Source organism: Xyrauchen texanus, chromosome 8 (assembly GCF_025860055.1).
Source record: "Xyrauchen texanus isolate HMW12.3.18 chromosome 8, RBS_HiC_50CHRs, whole genome shotgun sequence".
Classification (NCBI taxonomy): domain Eukaryota; kingdom Metazoa; phylum Chordata; class Actinopteri; order Cypriniformes; family Catostomidae; genus Xyrauchen; species Xyrauchen texanus.
The window spans coordinates 31,118,939-31,139,013 of record NC_068283.1 but is presented as its reverse complement, the minus strand read 5'-3'; the positions used below and the strand labels follow the sequence as shown (position 1 = coordinate 31,139,013).

Here is a 20,075-nt window from a genome sequence, read left to right as displayed (position 1 = left end):
CAAACACATTTAGGGGTTTATTATATCATTAACATAATAATGATCTTTCCCCACTAATTGGCCTCAGGCACCAGTTACTTCATAATGAAATCATGGATCTTTCCAGCAAAGTCATTTTGGCCATAAATTTAATGCACAAATCATTCTAGTATTGTTTTATTGTATAGCTTTTTAAATTGGCTGGTGTCATTTGCTTATAAGTAATGTAAATCCTTAACATGGATTTGGCCAACGTTATACCAAGGAGAGAAAAATTACACTGCAGTAGCATTAAGTCTAGTGTAGATAGTAGTCAGTGTATTAGCATTTTACAAATTTCAACTATTGGCAGTGTTGGTCCACATTCAAAAGGAATCAACTTTATCCTGAATGGTTTGAGTTTATTTGAAGCATTTAAGATCCATAAAGCAGGACTGGCCATTTACCTCTTCAGTTCACTGTATATATTTATGTGGGCAGTCCACCTCAGCTTAGTCCTTTCTGAGGACCACCTCTCTGCCCACCAGAGTCTCTTCACTTAGGTCTGCAAAAAGTAATCTGTTCTTCTACTGTTTCATGTGGTATCTGCAGGTGAATCAGTGTCATATTCAATCTCCTCCCCTAGAATTTGCTTGACTTGGTTCAATGATTCTGCCTGCCGAATCTGCTCCAATTTCACCTGAGAATATATGAAAAAATAAAGTTTTAAAAAGCTTTAGATCTTCATTTTCCACAAGAATGTTAAAAACAGAGTGTATGTCAGAAAATAATAAACGCATATTGAACAAACAGTACATTAACAACAACAACAACAAAAGACAAGTTGACATTATGACCATAAAGACTAGTAAACACTTTGCCCAATGGTTTGGCCATTTCAGCTCTATGCATTATTAACAAGAGCATAAAATCAAGCATACAGCCATGCAATCTCCTGCAAACAAACATACTTAAATGGCCCTTCTCTGTTCCAGCATGACAATGCATCTGTACTGGATCTGCTTACCCATTAATGTTCCGGGTTCAATACAAGTTAAGCTCTTTCGACAACATTTGTTGCATAATGGTGATTATTACAAAAATATATTTTGACACGTCCCTCCTTTTCTTTAAAAAAAGCAAAAGTCTTGGTCACAGTGAGGCACTTACAATGGAAGTGAATGGGGCCAATTTTTGAATGTTAAAATACTCACGGTTTCAAAAGTATTGCCACAAGATGTAAACAATAAGCATGTAAACATGATTTGAGTGTGATAAAATCACTAACCTTTTCTAAAGTTATAGCAGAGACCATTTAGCAGAGACGGCCAATTCTATTTAATTGAATGGGAGAAATTGGAACGCCCAACCAAGCAGATTTACTGGCCAACGATCAACGGATGTAGAAAGGAAGTCACACCTTACAGGTAAAAGAGGCACTCGCTTTTTAGATGCAGACATCGCCTGCCAATCAACTCACTAACACGCATGCACATTAGCTATACAAGACGGGAAAACGGAGTGTTTTAGCATAATATGAGGTAAAGAAGCACAATTTATGATTGCAATGTCATAAAATTTACTGCTAATTTGAAATATGTTCTTTGATTGTAATCTTGACCAACCGCTTTTTGAGCAGACTTTCCCCATTCAAGTAGATAGGAGCTGCACTGTTATGACTGGAAATAGCCTCTAGACGAGTCTAAATACATTTTTGCAGTAATCAACATAGTCACAAATGCTGTTGATTAAGCTTAACTTGTATTGAACCCGGAATATTCCTTTAATGCCGATGATTTCTAAATTAATATCAACAAGCACATATAGGTGTGTTGTTCAGGTCCACATACTTTTGGCCATGTAGTGTATATATATATATATATATATATATATATATATATATATATATATATATATATATATCATCAATAGTTGGTAGATGCTGTGAACCTAAAACGGAGACTGTAATGTTTATATAGGATGTATAAAGAAGAGTAAGAATTCTATACTGATCCTAAATTACACATAGTGCAATGTACCTGCAGTGACTGCGACAGCTGCACAAAATCCTTCTGTACAGCCTGACTAGTGTCTAGCTGAGTGCGCAGACTGATCACCTGACTACGCAACTCTAAACACTGCTGCTGTAACAGCGTCTGGGATGGAAGGAGAGAAATGTAACACAAACAACATGAAAACAACTACTACTCAATCAGTTGAAAATATACACCTTTAACACATAAATTGGTTAAAGTTTACCTTCTCCTGGAAGTGTGCTTTGTTCTCTCTCTGAAGATCAGAGAGGGCCACCCGAAGGCCCTGCACCTCTGTATGACACTCATGCAGCCTAGCCTCCAACTACAGAAAATTGTAGATTAACACACAGATGACAACAACTCATTTAAGGCAACATGAAAATCTGATTCCATTAGTGGCAGCACACAAATCATGTTTATAATGACAGAACATAAAACCAAATGGCCTTCCCTGTTCATGAACTGTAACCTGGTTCTTTTTGGAATATATTGGACTAAAAGCAAAAAAGATGAACTAAGAAATCCTACAGATCACAAAGTCTCTAAAGTAGGCCTACACACATGCAGATGAGATTTGACATTCGGAAAAATTAAAAGGAAAAAACTGTGACCTCATAAGCAGAAAAGCAACATAAGCAAAATCTATAGGCAAGCCAGTGTAACAAGTGGAAAACTATGACGATTTAAAGGGATAGTTCAGCCAGAATATGAAAATTCTCTCATCATTTATTCACAATCATGCTATCACAGATGTGTGACTTTTTTTCAGATTTTTAGAAGACTATATCAGCTCTGTATGTCCATACAACGGAAGTGAATAGTGACCAGGGCCCCCATTTATCAATGGTGCGTACGGACAGATTTGTGCGTAGTGAGTGCGTAAGAACAATTTCACGCAAAGTGTGGGATTCACCAAGTTGTACTTATACATAGAAATGTGTGTAAATATAAGCACACCTCTGAGCATGCTTACGCAGATAATCTAGTGGTAGAATAGCGACACTACACATAAAAAGCATTTAAGAGTGTCACAGTAAGCATTAAGCAATCCACATATGTCCTGTGTTTCCTTTAAAACACTCAATTTATAATTTGTCTAGTTTTAAACACGATGCTTAATTGGTGTCAAACCCTATAAAAGACAGATGTGAAATATATTCGTCTCAGTGCAATGGCTTATCTTGCGTTATTGGAAGACTTGGCAAACAATGCGCTCCGCAGAGAGCGCTTTTCCAAGATCAGCTGATCTGCTTGGCGAGAGCACAGAGTGGCTTCTAAGTAGGTACCGCTTTCCCAAAAATGTACTGCTGGATTTGTGTCGTGATTTAGGACCAGTGTTGGAGAGAGAAACAAATCGCACGAAAGACATTCCCGTGCACATCCAACTCCTGTCCACCCTTGGATTTTTAGCTACTGGCACATTTCAGCGTGAGGTTGGAGACATATGTGGTATATCCCAGCCATCAGTGAGTAGGATCATGCCGGCAGTGTTGGATGCAATTATTTCCTTGGCCCCAACCTACATCCAGTTCCCTTATCGAAATCCTCAACAAGCCGCAATAAAACGGGACTTTCATGCCATTGCTAGATTCCCAAACATAATTGGAGCTATAGACTGCACCCACATCGCCATAAAAGCACCATCAACCAACGAATTTAATTATGTAAATAGAAAAGGGTTTCATTCTGTTAACGTGCAAATAATTTGTGATGCAAATTTGTTGTTATTAAACGTCGTTGCGCGGTGGCCTGGAGGAACACACGACTCGTTCGTTCTGCAGAATAGCTCTGTGGGTGTGCGTCTCCAAGAAGACGCTGTGAGGATGGCTGGCTCATTGGTCAATTTAAGGCTACAACATGTTTAAAATGCTATTGTAGGGCTATGTACAATTACTTAAAACTATTTCATCATTAGGTGATCAAGGTTACCCGCTAAAGCCATGGCTAATGACCCCCCTAACCAACCCGAGGACCGAGCAGGAACAGGCGTACAACCGTGCCCATGCGGCTCAAGGAGCACAGTTGAGCCGCAATAGGCCTGCTGAAAGGACGATGGCTGTGTCTGTCAAGCACGGGAGGGACACTGCAGTATCAGCCAGAAAAAGCATGCAAAATCATAATGGCTTGCAGTGTGCTACACAACTTGGCCATCAGACAGGGCATCCCTCTGCAGGAACCCCCAAGACCAGACGGCCCTATGCCCGATGCAGTGCCCCTGCCACCTCCTAATGCCGCTAGCATTCAGACAAGACAGAGGATCATACAGACATTTTAGGTAAGTCTGGCCATTGGTCGAGTGCAGAAACATTACAGCGATTTCATTTTGTGTTTTGCAGCTTCGTGGAAACAAATAACTGAAATCACATTAGTCAGCGGTTTATGGTTTATTAGCAATTGTATTTGTGCAAGAGGCAATCTGTTTCAGAGACTCGTTGATTTGAATCAATACATTCGTTATGTTGCTCAGTTGATCCTTTAGGTCATTAATGGATTTTGTTGTTTCCTCTTGATTTTGTAGCACCGCCTCACTCAGCACTCTTGGCGCACGGCGCATGGAAGGGGCAATGGATGGGCCCGGCTCCTCAAGCTCCTCAGGCACAACGGGTGTCGCTATTAAGGAAACACATGTTCACATTAATTTAATTGAGTTTATCCTATGAATGATTTCATTAAAAGTTTACAAATTGAAATAAAATGTATGCAAACACAATATCCTATTCCAGTTGGTTTATTTTACCTTCACTTTGGGTGTTAGATGGCCCGGTTTGTTCTGTCGCAAGAGCATCAGTGTCACCGTCCTTAGTAATCCCGGACAGAGCCGTGTCTCCGATGATGCAGGCTTTGCGGTTGTCCAATGGGGAAAGTTCCGTTGTTGTCTGTCCTCCTCCAGTTGCGGACATTTCTCGTCTGTGTGCTGTGAAACGTTTTTTAGCCAATACTTTAATATCAAACCATTTTTTTTTTTTATTTCTGGGACAGTTCTCTCCTCAGACCCAACGGAATTAACTGCATTGGTGACATTCTCCCATGCAGCATTTTTTCTTTTATTTGTAATTCCTCCTGCAGTGAATGAACTAAACAATATCTGTTCGTTGGATTCAACTTCATTTACAAGTATCTCTAATTCTGTGTTTGTGAAGTTCCTCTTCTTTGCTCTCTTTGCCATTATTGCAGTGAGGAAAAAACACAATCACGTAATTTTTAAAGGGAAGTGTTGTCACCATATATGGTTAATTGGAGGCGTTTCCGAATGCTAATGACCATGAATGTGAACGAGCATGGTACTTACGCACATGTGGTATTTATCAACAATGATTGCTTACTCATGTGCGTAAGAACTGCGTGCGCACGTTTGATAAATGCGGATTTTCTTGTACTTAGGCACATTCTAAATTTCATTCGTTGGACAAAATATAGAACCTTTTCTACGCACCATTGATAAATGAGGGCCCAGAACTTTGAAGCTCCAAAAACCACTTAAATTCAGCATAAAAGTAGTCATTAAGATATACTTATTACTGTATATCTTGCCATTGCAAACTCTAGGCACAATCGTGATTTCAAGTTACACTTCATAGTGCTTGATGCATGCGCAGAGTACGAGATGTTGCTAGGAAGTGTAATCAAGCTTGAAATCATGATCTCTAAGGACACTGATGTCAAGATTTTTTTGTGAAAAAGGAGTTATATTTTGGTCTGTTCTCACCCAAAACGGATTGGATCGCTTCAGTCGACATTGATTAAAACACTGTAGTCTTATGGATTAATTTTATGCTGCCTTTATGTGCTTTATGGAGCTTCAAAGTTCTGGCCACTATTCACTTCCGTTGTATGGACATACAGAGCTGAGATATTCTTCTAAAACCTTCATTTGTGTTCAGCAGAAGAAAGTCATATACATCTGGGCTGCCATGAGGGTGAGTAAATGTGAGAATTTTCATTTTTGGGTGAAATATTAATTTAGAAGGCAGGCACACATACCTTTTCTTTTTGGTTCTGTATGCGGTCCGTCTCTACCTTCAGGCTGGCAAGCTTGACTGAGAGTGAGAGATTTTAAAATCACACACTGCTAAAAAAAAATTACCTATTCATTATAAGCAATACATTCATGTTAATAAAGCGCTATCTTTCAGCATTTAGCAGCCAGTTTCTACACTACCAGGCAAAAGTTGGACAAATTTTTTTTCTAAAGGCTTATGCATAAATATAAATTTTGAAAATTTATTTTGAATATAAATTTATATTTGAATCTTTTTTTAACTGGATAAGTTAGACTGCAAAGTGAAGTAAAGGGCACTTTATAATTTTTTTTTAAAACATCCCCGGAGGTAGGTTGAAAGAGTGGCCAGAGTGCCCAGAGCTGTAATCTGTGGCCAGTTTGAAGCTAGAATAGAAGATACTTTTGATACTTAAATACTTGAAATGATACTTGGATACTTCAATTTTTTTGTCACTGCATAACTCAATTTTATGACTTTACTATGACTCTAAAATATAGTAAATGGTACTAATAAAGAATGAGGTGTGTGTTTTATGTTAAAGACTTACCTTCTAAAATCTCTGAAGAAGCAGGTGTGATGTAAGAAAGAGAAGGAGAAAAGGCAAGATGGGAGAACACATGGTCATTGCAATGAAAATGCAGATAACATAGAAGACTTCATAAGATAATGTAACATAATAGAAACAAAAGATATGGAATTAATTATTCAAAATTTAAATGTAAACAAAGAGGAAAGATAAAAACATGGAGGGGGTCAAAAAAATCATAAGAGGAAGAATGAAGCGAGGAGAATGAAGAGATGTTCACACCGCTCTCTTCTGTGCGCGTCTCCAGCTGCTCCTGTAGGTTCACGATTTCAATACGAAGTCTCTCCTCACAGTGAGCTGCCTACATAAAAAACACTCACTGACTTAATGAATCCTTAACAGAAATACACACACACACTTTACAATTATTCCACATCTCAGGCCTCATTTAGTCAAATCCATCTGTAAACACGCACACACGCACGCACACAGCTGTACCGGTTGTTTTGGACTGAGGGGTGGAAGAGCATCTTCTGTTCCTTCATCCGCCTCAGTGTCTTTGCCTTTCAACTTCGAGAGTTCATTACAAACTCTCTTTTGAGAGTAAGACAGTTCTGTCTGTGTAAGAAACATAGACACACAGATACTAGAGGTTGACCCAGTGGATTTTGTCGATAGTCCAATACTATAAGATGATGGAAAAGGATGATAACCGATTAATCGGCCCATAGTTTTTAGATGATTTTCATAGTTTACATTTTTTATAGAAAGTTATTTTTTACTATGAAAGGCTCAGACAGAGTCTACAAGAGTCCTAAATTAATAAAATCCCAGACGCAGTTTATTGTTCAACCAAAATCCCAACAATAACCAGAAATCGCTTTTTATTTTATTATCTCTGTCTTGATGTTGTATTGTTTGAGCACTGGAAGCTTCAGTCAAAAAGACAAATTCATTGTATTTGTAAACACACTTGGCAATAAAGCTCATTCTGATTCTGAAAAAACGTAAGATATGGTGCATAACGTGGGACATTTAACTATAAAGAAGCCCAAAACACAAAAGGTATTCTTATTCAGAAATGAATGAGACTTGACTTTTTTTCCCCTCCCAATTCCCAATGCGCTTTAAGTCCTCTTGGTGGCGTAGCGGCTCACCTTAATCCAGGTGGCGGAGGACGAATCTCAACCAACCCGCACATCTTATCACGTGGCTTGTTGAGCACGTTACCGTGGAGATATAGCGCGTGTAGAGGGTTCACGCTATTCTCCGCGGCATTCGCGCACAACTCACCACGTGCCCCACTGACAGCGAACCACATTATAGTGATCACGAGGAGGTTAACTCATGTGACTCTACCTTCCTTAGCAACTGGGCCAATTTGGTTGCTTAGGAGACCCGGCTGGAGTCACTCAGCATGCCCTGTGATTCGAACTAGCGAACTCCAGGGGTGGTACCCAGCGTCTTTACCACTGAGCTACCCAGGCCCCCCAAGACTTGAATCCTTTAAAATTATCTATACCAAAGTATTTACCAAATAAAGCATCTTATAGCCTATAAAAATATATTATTGACAATAGCCGATGGTTACAAAAAGCAACAATTGGCACGATTAATCGGTTAAACCGATATATCGGTCTACCTCTAACAAAAATGCAAAGACTGTTAAAGATACATCATTTGTTTTGAGGTCACATTAGGCCTCTTGTTATTAGCTCACAGAGTTAGAAGACTAATGCAGCCAGTTGGCAAAAAACATTTATTTGCTACTCACCAATCTGCTCTGAACGGCACTCTGAGATTGGCTAAAAGATTTCTGTAGGTCTTGAAGAAGGGCCTCAGATGTGTGCACCTGAGACTGAAGCACTGACAACTGCAAAAACATGCACACAAACACATCAACAACTTCAAACCTGTTCTTTGTAAGGAACCATTTGAAAATGCGCTTCCTCTGGGTCAAGGGTTTTGATCAAAGCAATTTTGCTAAACATTGGATGTTTTGGTCTGAAAACCTCCTTAGCTCATATTGCCAGTAGTTGTGTAACATACTTTTAATTATTTATCAAGGTCAAAATAAAATGTTGACCAGTATTCAGATAATGCAAATCAGTTGTTTATGTGCCTTGTCACAAGGAACTTTGGGGTAAAATACAGGAACATAAACAAGCCTGAGCTGATCACGAGTGGGCTCTTTGTTTTGTTTAACAGAGTTTCTGTACCTGTTTTTGAGTCTCTGTGGATTGCACATGCAATACTTTCTCCAGCTCAGCTTTCTGCTTTCTAAGCTCTGTCACCTCCTCCTGAAACTCTTTAAGCTGAAAATGCCACATAGCCACATTAACAGGTTAGTTGATAGATGACATAATGACATTGCCCTCAATAGTCGCAATGACCTCACTGACTACAACAAACAATAGGCTTGAAGACTTCAGCTGAAGTTGAATATACGAACCTGTGCTTGCAGTTGGTTCCAGTAAGCATGATTGACCAGTCTGTGACCGGGTGGTGGCATGTAGATCGCTTCAGGTACCAGCGTTCCTGTAGAAATCAGGGAGGCAGTGTCATCCTGAGGGGGTGGATGCCTGGGCAAAGAGGGGGTGTCCAAAGAGAAGGATGAGAGTGACGCAGAGTCGCAGTGCTGGGGAAAGTAGTCCATCATAAGGCCTGTGGTCTCTAAATCTGACACCTCTGCCAACAATTCTAGTGGATCGGAGTCTGACCCGGAGCCCTCAGATTCAGCCCCCCTCGGGGGAGAAGAGTTGCCCTGTGTTCTCCCAGTGGGAGGAGAGGTACCCTCCACCTTGCCCTTTTTAACATATCTCTGCATGCACAAAGAGAAGTGAGAACTGATGAAGGGAATAAGAGATTATCTGAAGTAGAACTTGGTGCATGACAAGTATTCAATTTCTGGAGTTATGTGGGCACAAATTCCGTATGAGGCTGGTGCAAAAAAGAAAGAGAAAGAGAAATGGAGACATGGCACACCAACCTTGCCGTTATGGGGCAGAGCTGCTCTCCTCCACTGCGCTCGCTCTGACTGAAGAGCAGATATTCTTGCCTCATACTGAGCAGCTGTTTCTAAAGCAGCGAAACACAGAAAAACAAGATGTGAGTGGATATAGATCGGCAAGAGAGTAAAAATTAAACTAGTTCTCTACTAGGGATCAGCGTTTTGTCTACTCGAGTACTCAAGGGGCAATTACATGTTCATAACTGTATAAAGTATATAATAACATGTCTGACAAACGTCTATGGCTGCTGCATTGCATCTTGTTGTTCCAGTGTATCGTCTATTCATTATTATAGGCTGTTATATAATAGTATGTTACAAAATGTACAAAAGATTGCATAATCAAAATATAATGCATCATATTTTGTCATTATGTGAAGATTCGCTGCTCAACTCTGAAAGAAGTTGTTCTTCTTTCAGGTTACCATAGTATTCTTAGTAGCACACAATACTAGTTTTTTTAGTGACTGTCTGAACAGTATATTTTCAAATAACAGACGATGTCATAACCATTACGTTTTAATATGTGTGTTAAATTGAAGTTCAGTTTTGAAGATCCTGCATTGTGTTCCATTTAGCTGCGCTCTGTCTAGCTGTTTGAAACTCTCCTCTGCTGTACACTGCCACACGTGCCACACGTGTGTGTGTGTCCAAATGTTCGCTCTTGTGAGGAAAGTCGCGATGCTCTGTATTGTTGTTGCTGTGATTCATGAAGCATTCCATTCAACTCGGAGAGTCTGAATTTCCACCTTTCAACTGAGGAAAGCTCAATGGAATGACACTTTATATCAGATATCTAACTTGGATACTCAAACGGAAATCTTCAATCATTTAGTTGAGATGCAGGTGTGTGTTACGTCACAGGTCAGGGAGGTTTAGTCAGTGACGGTCATTAACTTTTATTAAATAATATCCATTAAAGAGTCAAAGTTCTTAAATTAAATGGTAATAAAGTATGTTTAGCAAACATTTTACAGAGACAGGTTTTCAAAACACGGTTAATTACACTCTCTTTGTTTTGATTATTGTAACGATAGCGTCGCAGCGTCATATCAGTTTGTTTGCCTTGAGAAGTCTCTGATAATCAATGTACACCTCGAAGTCACAATCTAATCAATCTCAAAATTAAAAATAATCTCCCTCTTTGACACATTTGTGTTTAGTTGTCAGGCAATTGTCACTGGATTTCGAATTAAGTGAAAAGTCACATCATGCGTGATCTCTATCAATCATCGTTTTCCAAGTACCCGAGTCCTCGTGCCCATCCCTATTCTCTACTACTTCTTTGGCCCGGATTCCTCCTGGTTTTAAGATGCGTTTTCAGTGATTTAATCACATGTGGTCAACCGAGTATTACCATACATCTCATATGTATTTCCTGTGACCACAAGTGTTTGGATTTTGAAGGCAGGGTCTCTGATTTCATGACAACATACACTTACCAAGCACTTTATGGTTCTAATAAAGTGCCCCACATGGTCTTCTGCTGTTGTAGCCCCTCCGCCGCGAGGTTTGACGTGCTGTGCATTCTGAGATGCTATTCTGCTTACTACAATTGTAAAGAGGGTTTATATGAGTTACCGTAGACTTTGTCATCTCAAACCAGCCTGGCCATTCTCCGCTGACCTCTCTCATCAACAAGGCGCTACCATCCGCAGAACTGCCACTCACTGGATGTTTTTTGTTTTTGGCACCATTCTGAGTAAACTCTAGATACTGTTGTGTGTGAAAATCCCAGGAGATCAGCAGTTACAGAAATAATCAAACCAGCCCTTCAGGAACCAACAATCATGCCATTGTCTAAATCACTGAGATAAAAAAAAAATCCCCATTCTGATGGTTGATGTGAACATTAACTGAAGTTCCTGGCCCGTATCTGCATGATTTTATGCAATGCAGCCACAGGATTGACTAATTAGATAATCGCAGGAATAAGTAGGTGTACATGTGTTGCTAATAAAGTGCTCAGTGAGTGTGCATCAATGACTATGTTAGTGTAACAACATAGTAATAAAAGATAGACCGTTATTTTAGTGGAGTGCCTGACTTAAAGGAGCTTCAGATGTCGGTGCTTGTCGTCTGGGTCTCTGCTTTTTGATATCAGACACACTGAAGAAGATCTGTTAAGTTTTCGTGCTTGTGTATATATATCCGCTTTTACAAATTTATTGATCAGATGGTTATTTCCATTTAAAGTTGCTCGAAACTGGCGAAGTTTAAACACAGCAATTGATTGACAGGTGAGGGGTGGTGGTTCACTGCTGTACCAGTGTTCTCTCGAAGTCTGTTTGCCCTATGTTTCTCCTTAGGTTAGAGTCGAGGTTTCTTACACCTATGTTTAATGGCGCTGCCGCAGTCTGTTCCCCATTTGTTTCTCCCTAGGTTCTCTTACGAGAGGTTCTCTCGTATTGCGTAAGCTAGCTTACGCTACGGGAAAGATTAATCTTTTCTGAGATATTGAAGCCAAAAAATTATCCTTAATTTTTGTATCCATTGTCAACGCAGTGCGGCAGCTGCAGACCTTGAGCGGGCTAGCTAGCGAGCTCATAGGTTGCTCTGCGGCAACTGCTGCAGCCTATAGACGAGCTTGGGCGAACTCGCATCCAATGAGAGGCGACCGCGCGCTCACTGCAACAAAGCCCGCCAAAATGGGCGTGACTAGAGTGCATATAAGCGTAGTTCGTAGGCTGGAACCCTGATTTTCATCTCTTCAGCGAAGCTCTTCGCATCTCTGAACTGGAAGCCGCGTCGCCGTTCAAGGGGCATCAAGCAAGCGTGGACAGTGCTCGAAGAAGCCGGCCGTTTTCGCCACCTTCAGCCGTCCTGCGAGCTACGCCATCCGGTGACGTATCCTTTTTAAAGCAAGCTAGTTCTTATGAACTTCACAAAAGAGTACGTAGCGTCTTTTTAAAGATGCCTCGCTCCACTTGCGCCTCATGCCGCGCCCCTCTCAGCTGCCTGGGACTGGGGCATGCAGAGCTCGCCCTCGCTGAAGGCGGATGCGATCTCTGCGAGGAGCTTCCGATGTCGACCCTGCGGGCTCGACTCGAAGCGCTCAGGACCGAAGCCGCCGCGCCGCCTTCCATTCAGCCGCGCAGTAAAAAGCGCCGCTCTCAAAGGCTGCCGGAACCAGTGGTAGAAGCGATTGCCTCGCCGGAGCCCCTCCCTCGAGCATCGCCTTCACCCTCCCTGCCCACCTGGGACGCGCAGTTGCCGCCGGCGGCTGCTCTGCTGCCATCTCGGACGAGAAGCGGAGGATAAGGGCTGTTCCATCATGGCTTCGGACAGCAGGAGTGGTCAGGCTCACACGCCTCCTCCTCGGCCCAGGAATCCAGCAGGACCCGCGCCGGGTCGAAGGGGAACTAACGCGCCTCCTCACACAGGCCGTCGACCGCCTCGGGCTCGAGTGGTCACCGCCCCTGAGCAGGCTCCCAACAGACTCCACGCCGCACCTTTGCCCGCCCTCCGCGAGATGGCGGTCTAAGCTGGTGCTCCCGTCTAAGGCCTGCAGAACTACTTCCGCCTGTGTTGGCGGCGCCTATACCGCCGCCGGCCAAGCCGCATCTGCTCTGCATTCCATGGCCGTCTTACAGACAGAGGCTGTTTCAGATCTGACTAGCCGACTTGGGAGAAGCTGAGCGCACTACGCGCCACTCTCTCTGTCCGGTCTCTTCGGTTCCGCGGTGAGTGGCATTGTTGACCGTTTCTCGAAGCCCAAGCCATGAATCTCTTTCTGCCTTGTCGCGCTAGCTCCTCTGCAGGCCGCCCACGTGACCAGCCTCCTGCACGAGCCTCTTCACAGCGCCCAGCTCAACAAGCCAGACTTCTCAGCGTCGACAGGGCGGCCGCCCTCGATCAGCGCTCAGACAGCCGCCGCAGACCGCCGCCCCCTGCGGGCCTCGGCCTAAGATTGTACTGAAACCTGAGCAACCGAAGTCCTCCTAGCGTTGTTGAGAAAGCGACGGCTCAGTCCCACCACGGCCGGACCACCGCCAAAGCTTCGCCCCTGTCAGTCCCCTTCTCTCAGGCTACTGCAGTGGTGGATTCAGCAGCCAACAAGCCGGTGATACTACCCGTTTGCCTGCACTCAAGCGCCGTTTTCACGGCGACCCAAAGAAATCTTGTAAAGAGTAAACATGCCTTATGTGTAGAAAATGTGCCCACAATCCAGTGCTCACCCCTACACACAAGCATTACACATCCCGTGTCCCTATCAGAGCACACTCACATAAGCGGTTCACGACCGGCTCGAGTGTTAGAGTTAATACGCGCCCACGAGCCCGTTCGCGCGCCCCTCCTCTGCCCGCTCTGTCACACGGCCAGCTGTATGTAAGTCCCGTACGCCCCTGTCAGTCCCCTTCTCTCAGGCTACTGCAGTGGTGGATTCAGAAGCCAACAAGCCGGTGATATTACCCGCTTGCCTGCACTCAAACGCCGTTTCCACGGCGACCCAAAATAAAGCCTTATGTGTAGAAAATGTGCCCACAATTCAGTGTTCACCCCTACACACAAGCATTACACGTCCCGTGTCCCTATCAGAACACACTCACATAAAGCGGTTACGACCCGCTCGAGTGTTAGGGTTAATAAACACACCCACGAATCCGTCGCGCGCCCATTCTCTGGCCGCTCTGTCACACGACCAGCCTTATGTGTAGAAAATGTGCCCACAATCTAGTGTTCACCTCTACACACAAGCATTACACGTTCCGTGTCCCCATCAGAACACACTCAAAAGCGGTTCACGAACCACTCGAGTGTTAGAGTCAATAAATGCGCTCACGAATACGTCGCGGCGCCCATTCTCTGCCCGCTCTGTCACACGGCCAGCAAACACTTCTCTGTATGTAAGTCCCGTGCCCGTGGCTATGCTTGCGCATCACTTAACAGACGTGACTCTTTCCCCATTCACCTCAATCGGAAGTCACTCACAGAACAGCCTGTCCATGCTGTCTGCGAGCAGTCCAGCATAAGCACAGTAAGCGCGCTCACACATTCTGTTCAGCGCGCTGTGTGCGGCAATCAGAGCGATTTGGCCATTCACCCTCTAACATTACGCTTCAAAGCGTGGGAAGATATTCAGGGATATCCGAATGGGTGTTAAGCACAATAAAACAGGGCTATTTGCTACAGTTCGATCGCCGTCCTCCTTGCTTCAGAGCGCGGCTCGAAACTACTTTGAACACGGAAGCAGCGTGCATGCTTCGTTCAGAAATAGCAAACCTTCTGTGCAAAAGGGACATAGAGAGAGTGCCACCTCCCTGAGCGAGTCGGGGTTTTACAGCCGTTATTTTCTTGTCCCCAAGAAAGACGGCGGCCTCAGACCAATATTAGATCTCAGGGTTTTGAACAAAGCGCTTGCAAAAGACCGTTCAAAATGCTTACAACCAGCAAACTCCTCGCGCATGATGCGCCAGGGGACTGGTTTATTTCTCTCGATCTGAAAAATGCATACTTTCAGATTCAGATAAATCCCAGTCATAGGCCATTCTTGAGATTCAGCCTTGACGGCCAGGTTTATCAATACACCGTCCTTCCGTTCGGCCTGTCCTTAGCACCCGTACTTTCCACGAAGTGCATGGACGCGGCGCTCGCACCCCTTCGGAGTCAGGGTTTGCGAATTCTGAACTATTTGGACGATTGGCTGATTTTGGCACAATCACATACGGAGCTTCTGTCTCACAGGACAGTTCTCCTCAGTCATCTGAACAGTTTGGGCCTTGCAGTCAATTGGACCAAGAGCTCACTACAGCCCAGTCAGGCAATTTCCTTCCTTGGAATAGAACTAGACTCAGTGGCAATGACGGCTCGCCTATCTACACAGCGCGCGCGCCGTGTGCAGCGACTAGCCACGTCATTTCAGATGAACAGCCTCACACCTCTGAAGAAATTTCAGAGAGTGCTAGGCTACATGGCCTCAGCCGCAGCAGTACTTCAGCTGGGTTTACTGCACATGCGCCCGCTTCAGCATTGGCTAAACACCCGCGCGTCTCGCCGGGCTTGGGCCACAGGCCGCCAGCCCATCAAGGTGACTCAGACCTGTATTTCAGCTCTGCAGCCCTGGACAGTGGCCGAATGGTATCAGCGGGGAGTGACAATGGGAGCTGTATCTCACCGAAAAGTCATCTCGACAGACGCGTCCAACACGGGTTGGGGCGCGGTCTGCAAGGGCTCTCCGGTTTTCGGCCTATGGTCAGTTCAGGAAAAGCTCCTTCACATAAATTGTCTGGAAATGATAGCGGTCGAGTGCGCGCTGCGTGCGCTTTCTCCCGGTCATTCAGGGTCACCACGTCCTGGTCCGTTAGGACAACAGATCTGTGGTATCCTACCTAAACCGTCAGGGCGGTGTCAGATCCAGGAACCTCTTCCATCTGACGAAACGCATACTGAGTTGGTCCCAGTGCCACCTGCGCTCGCTGAGGGCGATGCACGTGCCAGGCCACCTGAACGATGGCCCGGACAGACTGTCCAGAGACAATATTCCCCCAGGGGAATGGTCCCTGCACGCTCAAACAGTCCAGACGTTATGGCACCTATTCGGCAGAGCAGAGATAGACCTCTTTGCGTCCAAAGAGAACTCTCACTGCCCAATATTTTTCTCGAAGCGAGGACGCGCTGGCCCAGGACTGGCCCAGGCGCCCGCTTTACGCCTTCCCTCCCGTCTCGCTATTGCCACAGGTAATGCAGAGGATCAGGGAAACGCGTCACTCGGTGCTCCTCATAGCCCCGCATTGGGAGAATCAGACATGGTTCCCGGAGCTTACGCAGCTGTCACTGACAGCGCCATGGCCCATCCCAGTGAGAGCAGATCTCCTCTCTCAAGCTCGCGGCACAATCTGGCATCCCCACCCAGAGCGCTGGGCGCTGCATGCGTGGGTGATCAACGACTACCCGTCGCTCTGCCAGGAGTAATAAACACCATCATACACGCTAGAGCCCCTTCCACGAGAAGACTCTATGCGTCAAAATGGTCTGTGTTCTCAAAATGGTGCACCGACCGAGACCTGGACCCGCCGACATGTGGGGTGTCGTCGCTGCTCGTATTTCTACAAGAGCTGCTGGATAAGGGCAGATCCCCATCCACGCTCAAAGTGTATGTGGCGGCCGTTGCGGCGTTCGCTGAACCCCTGCACGGCCAGTCATGGGGTAAAACGAGCCGGTCATCCGCTTCCTCAGGGAGCTAGAAGGATGAACCCCCGCGCCCCCATCGGTTCCTATCTGGGATCTTTCTATAGTTCTCGAAACTATGAAAGCCCCCCTTTCGAACCACTTCAATCCGTGGATTTGAAATACCTTTCACTCAAAACCGTTTTTCTGACTGCCCTGTCATCAGTCAAACGTGTGGGAGACCTTCACGCGCTGTCTGTCAGCGCTGCGTGTCTTGAGTTTGGACCAAGTGACTCCAAGGTCATTTTAAAGCCTAGACACGGCTATGTTCCCAAGGTGATCGGTACTCCTTTCAGAGCACAGGTCATTTCCCTGTTGGCGCTGCCAGCACCCGATAGCGAACGCGACGCCAATCTCCTTTGCCCGGTCAGAGCACTGAGATTGTATACTGCGCGCTCCGCCGCTTTCAGACACTCTGAGCAGCTTTTCGTTTCGTTCGGAGGGCGCACCAAAGGTCTCGCCGCCTCGAAACAGACACTATCTAGATGGATAGTGGATGCTATTGCTGCTGCATACGCGCCAAAAGACCTGCCATCATTGGATGCGAGTTCGCCCAAGCTCGTCTATAGGCTGCAGCAGTTGCCGCAGAGCAACCTATGAGTTCGCTAGCTAGCCCGCTCAAGGTCTGCAGCTGCCGCACTGCGTTGACAATGGATACAAAAATTAAGGATAATTTTTTGGCTTCAATATCTCAGAAACGATTAATCTTTCCCGTAGCGTAAGCTAGCTTACGCAATACTCGTTCCCTCATCTAGAGAGAACCGAGGTTACGTTAGGTAACCGATACGTTAGTGTCGAATTTTTCACACCTATGTTTAATGCTGCTGTCAAAGTCTGTTCCACCTGTGTATTCCCCTAAGGTTAGTGTCAGAGTCTGTTCACCCCATGTTTCTCCTTAGGTTAATGTCTAGCCAAGTTCCTATGGGGAACACTAACCTAAGGATAAGCAGGGGAAAGAGACTTCGACAGAACATCAGACACATTAGCCTTTACACCTCAAATGCAATGTAGTCACATGTGTTTTTGACTACCTATGTATGTGGTCTCAGTGAACATGTTTTTAACGCTGATCACTTGTGATCGAATCACTCGAAACGTATCTTAATATCAGGTGTTGTCAGTAATGCAAATGCCAGTCAATAATCCTGATACCTCTCAGAGCCTCGTGCAATGACTGAACCTCCTGGTCAAACTGTTTTTGCAGTTCTTGCAGCTCCTCCTGTTTGCTAAACTCACAGATCCTCGCCACACCCTGCCAGTGTTCCAGCTGGGCTCGGCACTCGATTATCTGGGTCTGCAGATCTTCTACCGAAGTGAAACAACAAAAGGATGTTTGAAACTCTTTAACAACCCGCCCCTTTCTCATTTACTGTCTTTAATAAATTATACAAGATTTCAAGTGAACAGGTTCACAATATGAAAACCAGTGCATGACAGAACATTGATATACAGGGCTCTACATTAGTTAAATCTATATTAAATTAGAGCTATGGACAAAGGATTAAGTTCTTGCCAAAAGTAGATTTAAGCTACGAGTATGTTATTTATCAAATGTACAACCCAACAGGAAAACAATCACAAAGTTTAAACCTAATAACAAATTAGACAAAAAGTCCTAAATTAATTCTAGCAGTAGAAAAAAAAAACACCTGTTGATTTCTGCTGCATTGTTTTCTGTTGGGAAATCAGTTGTGCTGTAAGTGTCTCTTCCCAACAGAAAACAATGATCAATGAAGTTCACTACAGTATGTATTATTAGCTTTGACAGCTAAGTAAATGCATTTGTTTGCTAGCTGAGCTCAACGAGCCATTACTTACTAACTTAACCGAAACAATTCAGGAATAACTGCGCAACATGTGTTTTTCTAACACAACCTTCTACATATACATATACACACACACATATACATATTATATATATATACACACACACATACATACACACACACACATATATATATATATATATATATATATATATATATATATATATATATAGATAGATAGATAGATAGATAGATAGATAGATAGATAGATAGATAGATAGATAGATAGATAGATAGATAGATAGATAGATAGACAGATAGATATATGCTTCAATTAATTATCTATTGGTTGCTCATACCACCGTTATCATCGTTGTGCGATGCTGGCTTCTCCGACACTTCCATGGTTGAACGTCATTTGTCTCGATATTTTCCTTTCATTTCGCTGTTTTTCCCTTCCCCTACATCTGTCTTCCTTTTCCTGTCTGAGCTGCAGCAGGGCTGGCCTTCAACAAACCGCACCAAGAGTTCAGGAAACAACTTTTACCGGTTTATTACCTAACCATCCTCCCAAGAGTCGCTCACACACAGTCCGTGTCTCAAGACCTAGCGAGCTAGCTACATAGACAGCAGTTTTGGGTCTAGACATAAGCGAGCTGGAACGCGCCTATGAAGCCCACAAATGCCGTATACGTAGGCAGCTCACTAGCCCTGGGCGAACACCAATAGAAAGTGATCATCCCTATACCCTACTAACTACGAAGCGCAAAGCTGTTGATTTGAGCACTCAGTACCGTTTGAATGTAGCCGACAATAAGGTCTAACCCAGTAGCACACTATGCCAAGGTCGAAAAAAATTGTGGTGATTGGGCCATTTGTGACATAATTACCTTTATTTCTTTTGTTTGGAACGACACTTCGAATGGCGTCCCCTTCTCGAAGTGCACTTCAAGGGCGCAAAAATGCCGTTTGGGACGCTTTAGGTTTCAAAACAAGTTATATGGGGCGTGGACGATCCATTCGATCTCATGCAACCATCGTCGCAGGATAAATTCAAATAGATGTTTTTTAATATTTTCCAGCTTATGGTTGATCGTGGAATTTAAAAACAAAATAATCTATTGTGAAGTAAAAAAACAAACGGTGACATAGGAGATTATCAATAACTGATTATAGATTTAATTATATGTAGGATTCCCTTAGAATATAATTTACATGGTAACCACCAGTTACCACAGTAATGTTATTGCTATTAAAGCATAATAAATTAAATGTGATCTCCAAACCACTTAAAACTATAGCTCACCCAAAAATTACAATTCTCTCATCATTTACTCACCCTCATGCCATCAGATGTGTATGACTTTCTTCTGCAGAACACAAACGAAGAGTTTTAGATGATCTCAGCTCTGTAGGTCCTCACAATGCAAAAGAATGGTGATCAAACCATTGAAGATTCCATTATGTGCTTTTTGGAGCTTCAAAGTAATTCATACAACTCCAGTGGTTAAATCAATATCTTCTAAAACAATCTTTTTAATTTTGAGAGAACAGACCAAAATATAATTCAATTTTTTCCCACTATAAATCTTGACATCAGCAGTGTCCTTG

General features: G+C 43.8%; 1 protein-coding gene across 2 annotated transcripts; it reads right to left on the bottom strand.

Annotated features, from left to right (window-relative positions):
* Nucleotides 1-28: 28 nt before the first annotated feature.
* LOC127647513 (rab GTPase-binding effector protein 2-like) lies at nt 29-19,146 on the bottom strand. 2 transcript variants are annotated; one of them, XM_052131783.1, is made up of 13 exons: nt 18,824-19,146; nt 17,851-18,003; nt 9,511-9,599; nt 8,974-9,342; nt 8,741-8,836; nt 8,296-8,394; nt 7,020-7,139; nt 6,804-6,882; nt 6,543-6,554; nt 5,976-6,031; nt 2,218-2,316; nt 1,998-2,114; nt 29-658 (listed from the first exon to the last, which is right to left on the bottom strand). In XM_052131783.1, exons 1-13 carry the CDS (start codon nt 18,867-18,869, stop codon nt 554-556), a joined length of 1,440 nt encoding a protein of 479 aa, XP_051987743.1. In that variant the 5' UTR covers nt 18,870-19,146; the 3' UTR covers nt 29-553. The 2 variants fall into 2 exon arrangements, 1 of the variants encoding a protein (XP_051987743.1); XR_007971070.1 differs by lacking the exons at nt 29-658; nt 1,998-2,114; nt 2,218-2,316 and adding exons at nt 4,074-4,604; nt 4,732-4,908 and having other exon boundaries at nt 6,543-6,882.
* Between the last annotated feature and the right edge of the window lie 929 nt (nt 19,147-20,075).

What these genes read in the sequence shown, in the direction of transcription:
- LOC127647513 (XM_052131783.1), bottom strand. Translation starts at nt 18,869, where the DNA reads ATGGAAGTGTCGGAGAAGCCAGCATCGCACAACGATGATAACGGTG. An exon ending in GCACAACGATGATAACGGTG is followed by an intron (nt 18,004 to 18,823) that starts GTATGAGCAACC and finishes TCACTTCGGTAG; the next exon opens with AAGATCTGCAGACCCAGATA. An exon ending in CCCTCAGTCCAAAACAACCG is followed by an intron (nt 6,883 to 7,019) that starts GTACAGCTGTGT and finishes TTTTTTATGTAG; the next exon opens with GCAGCTCACTGTGAGGAGAG.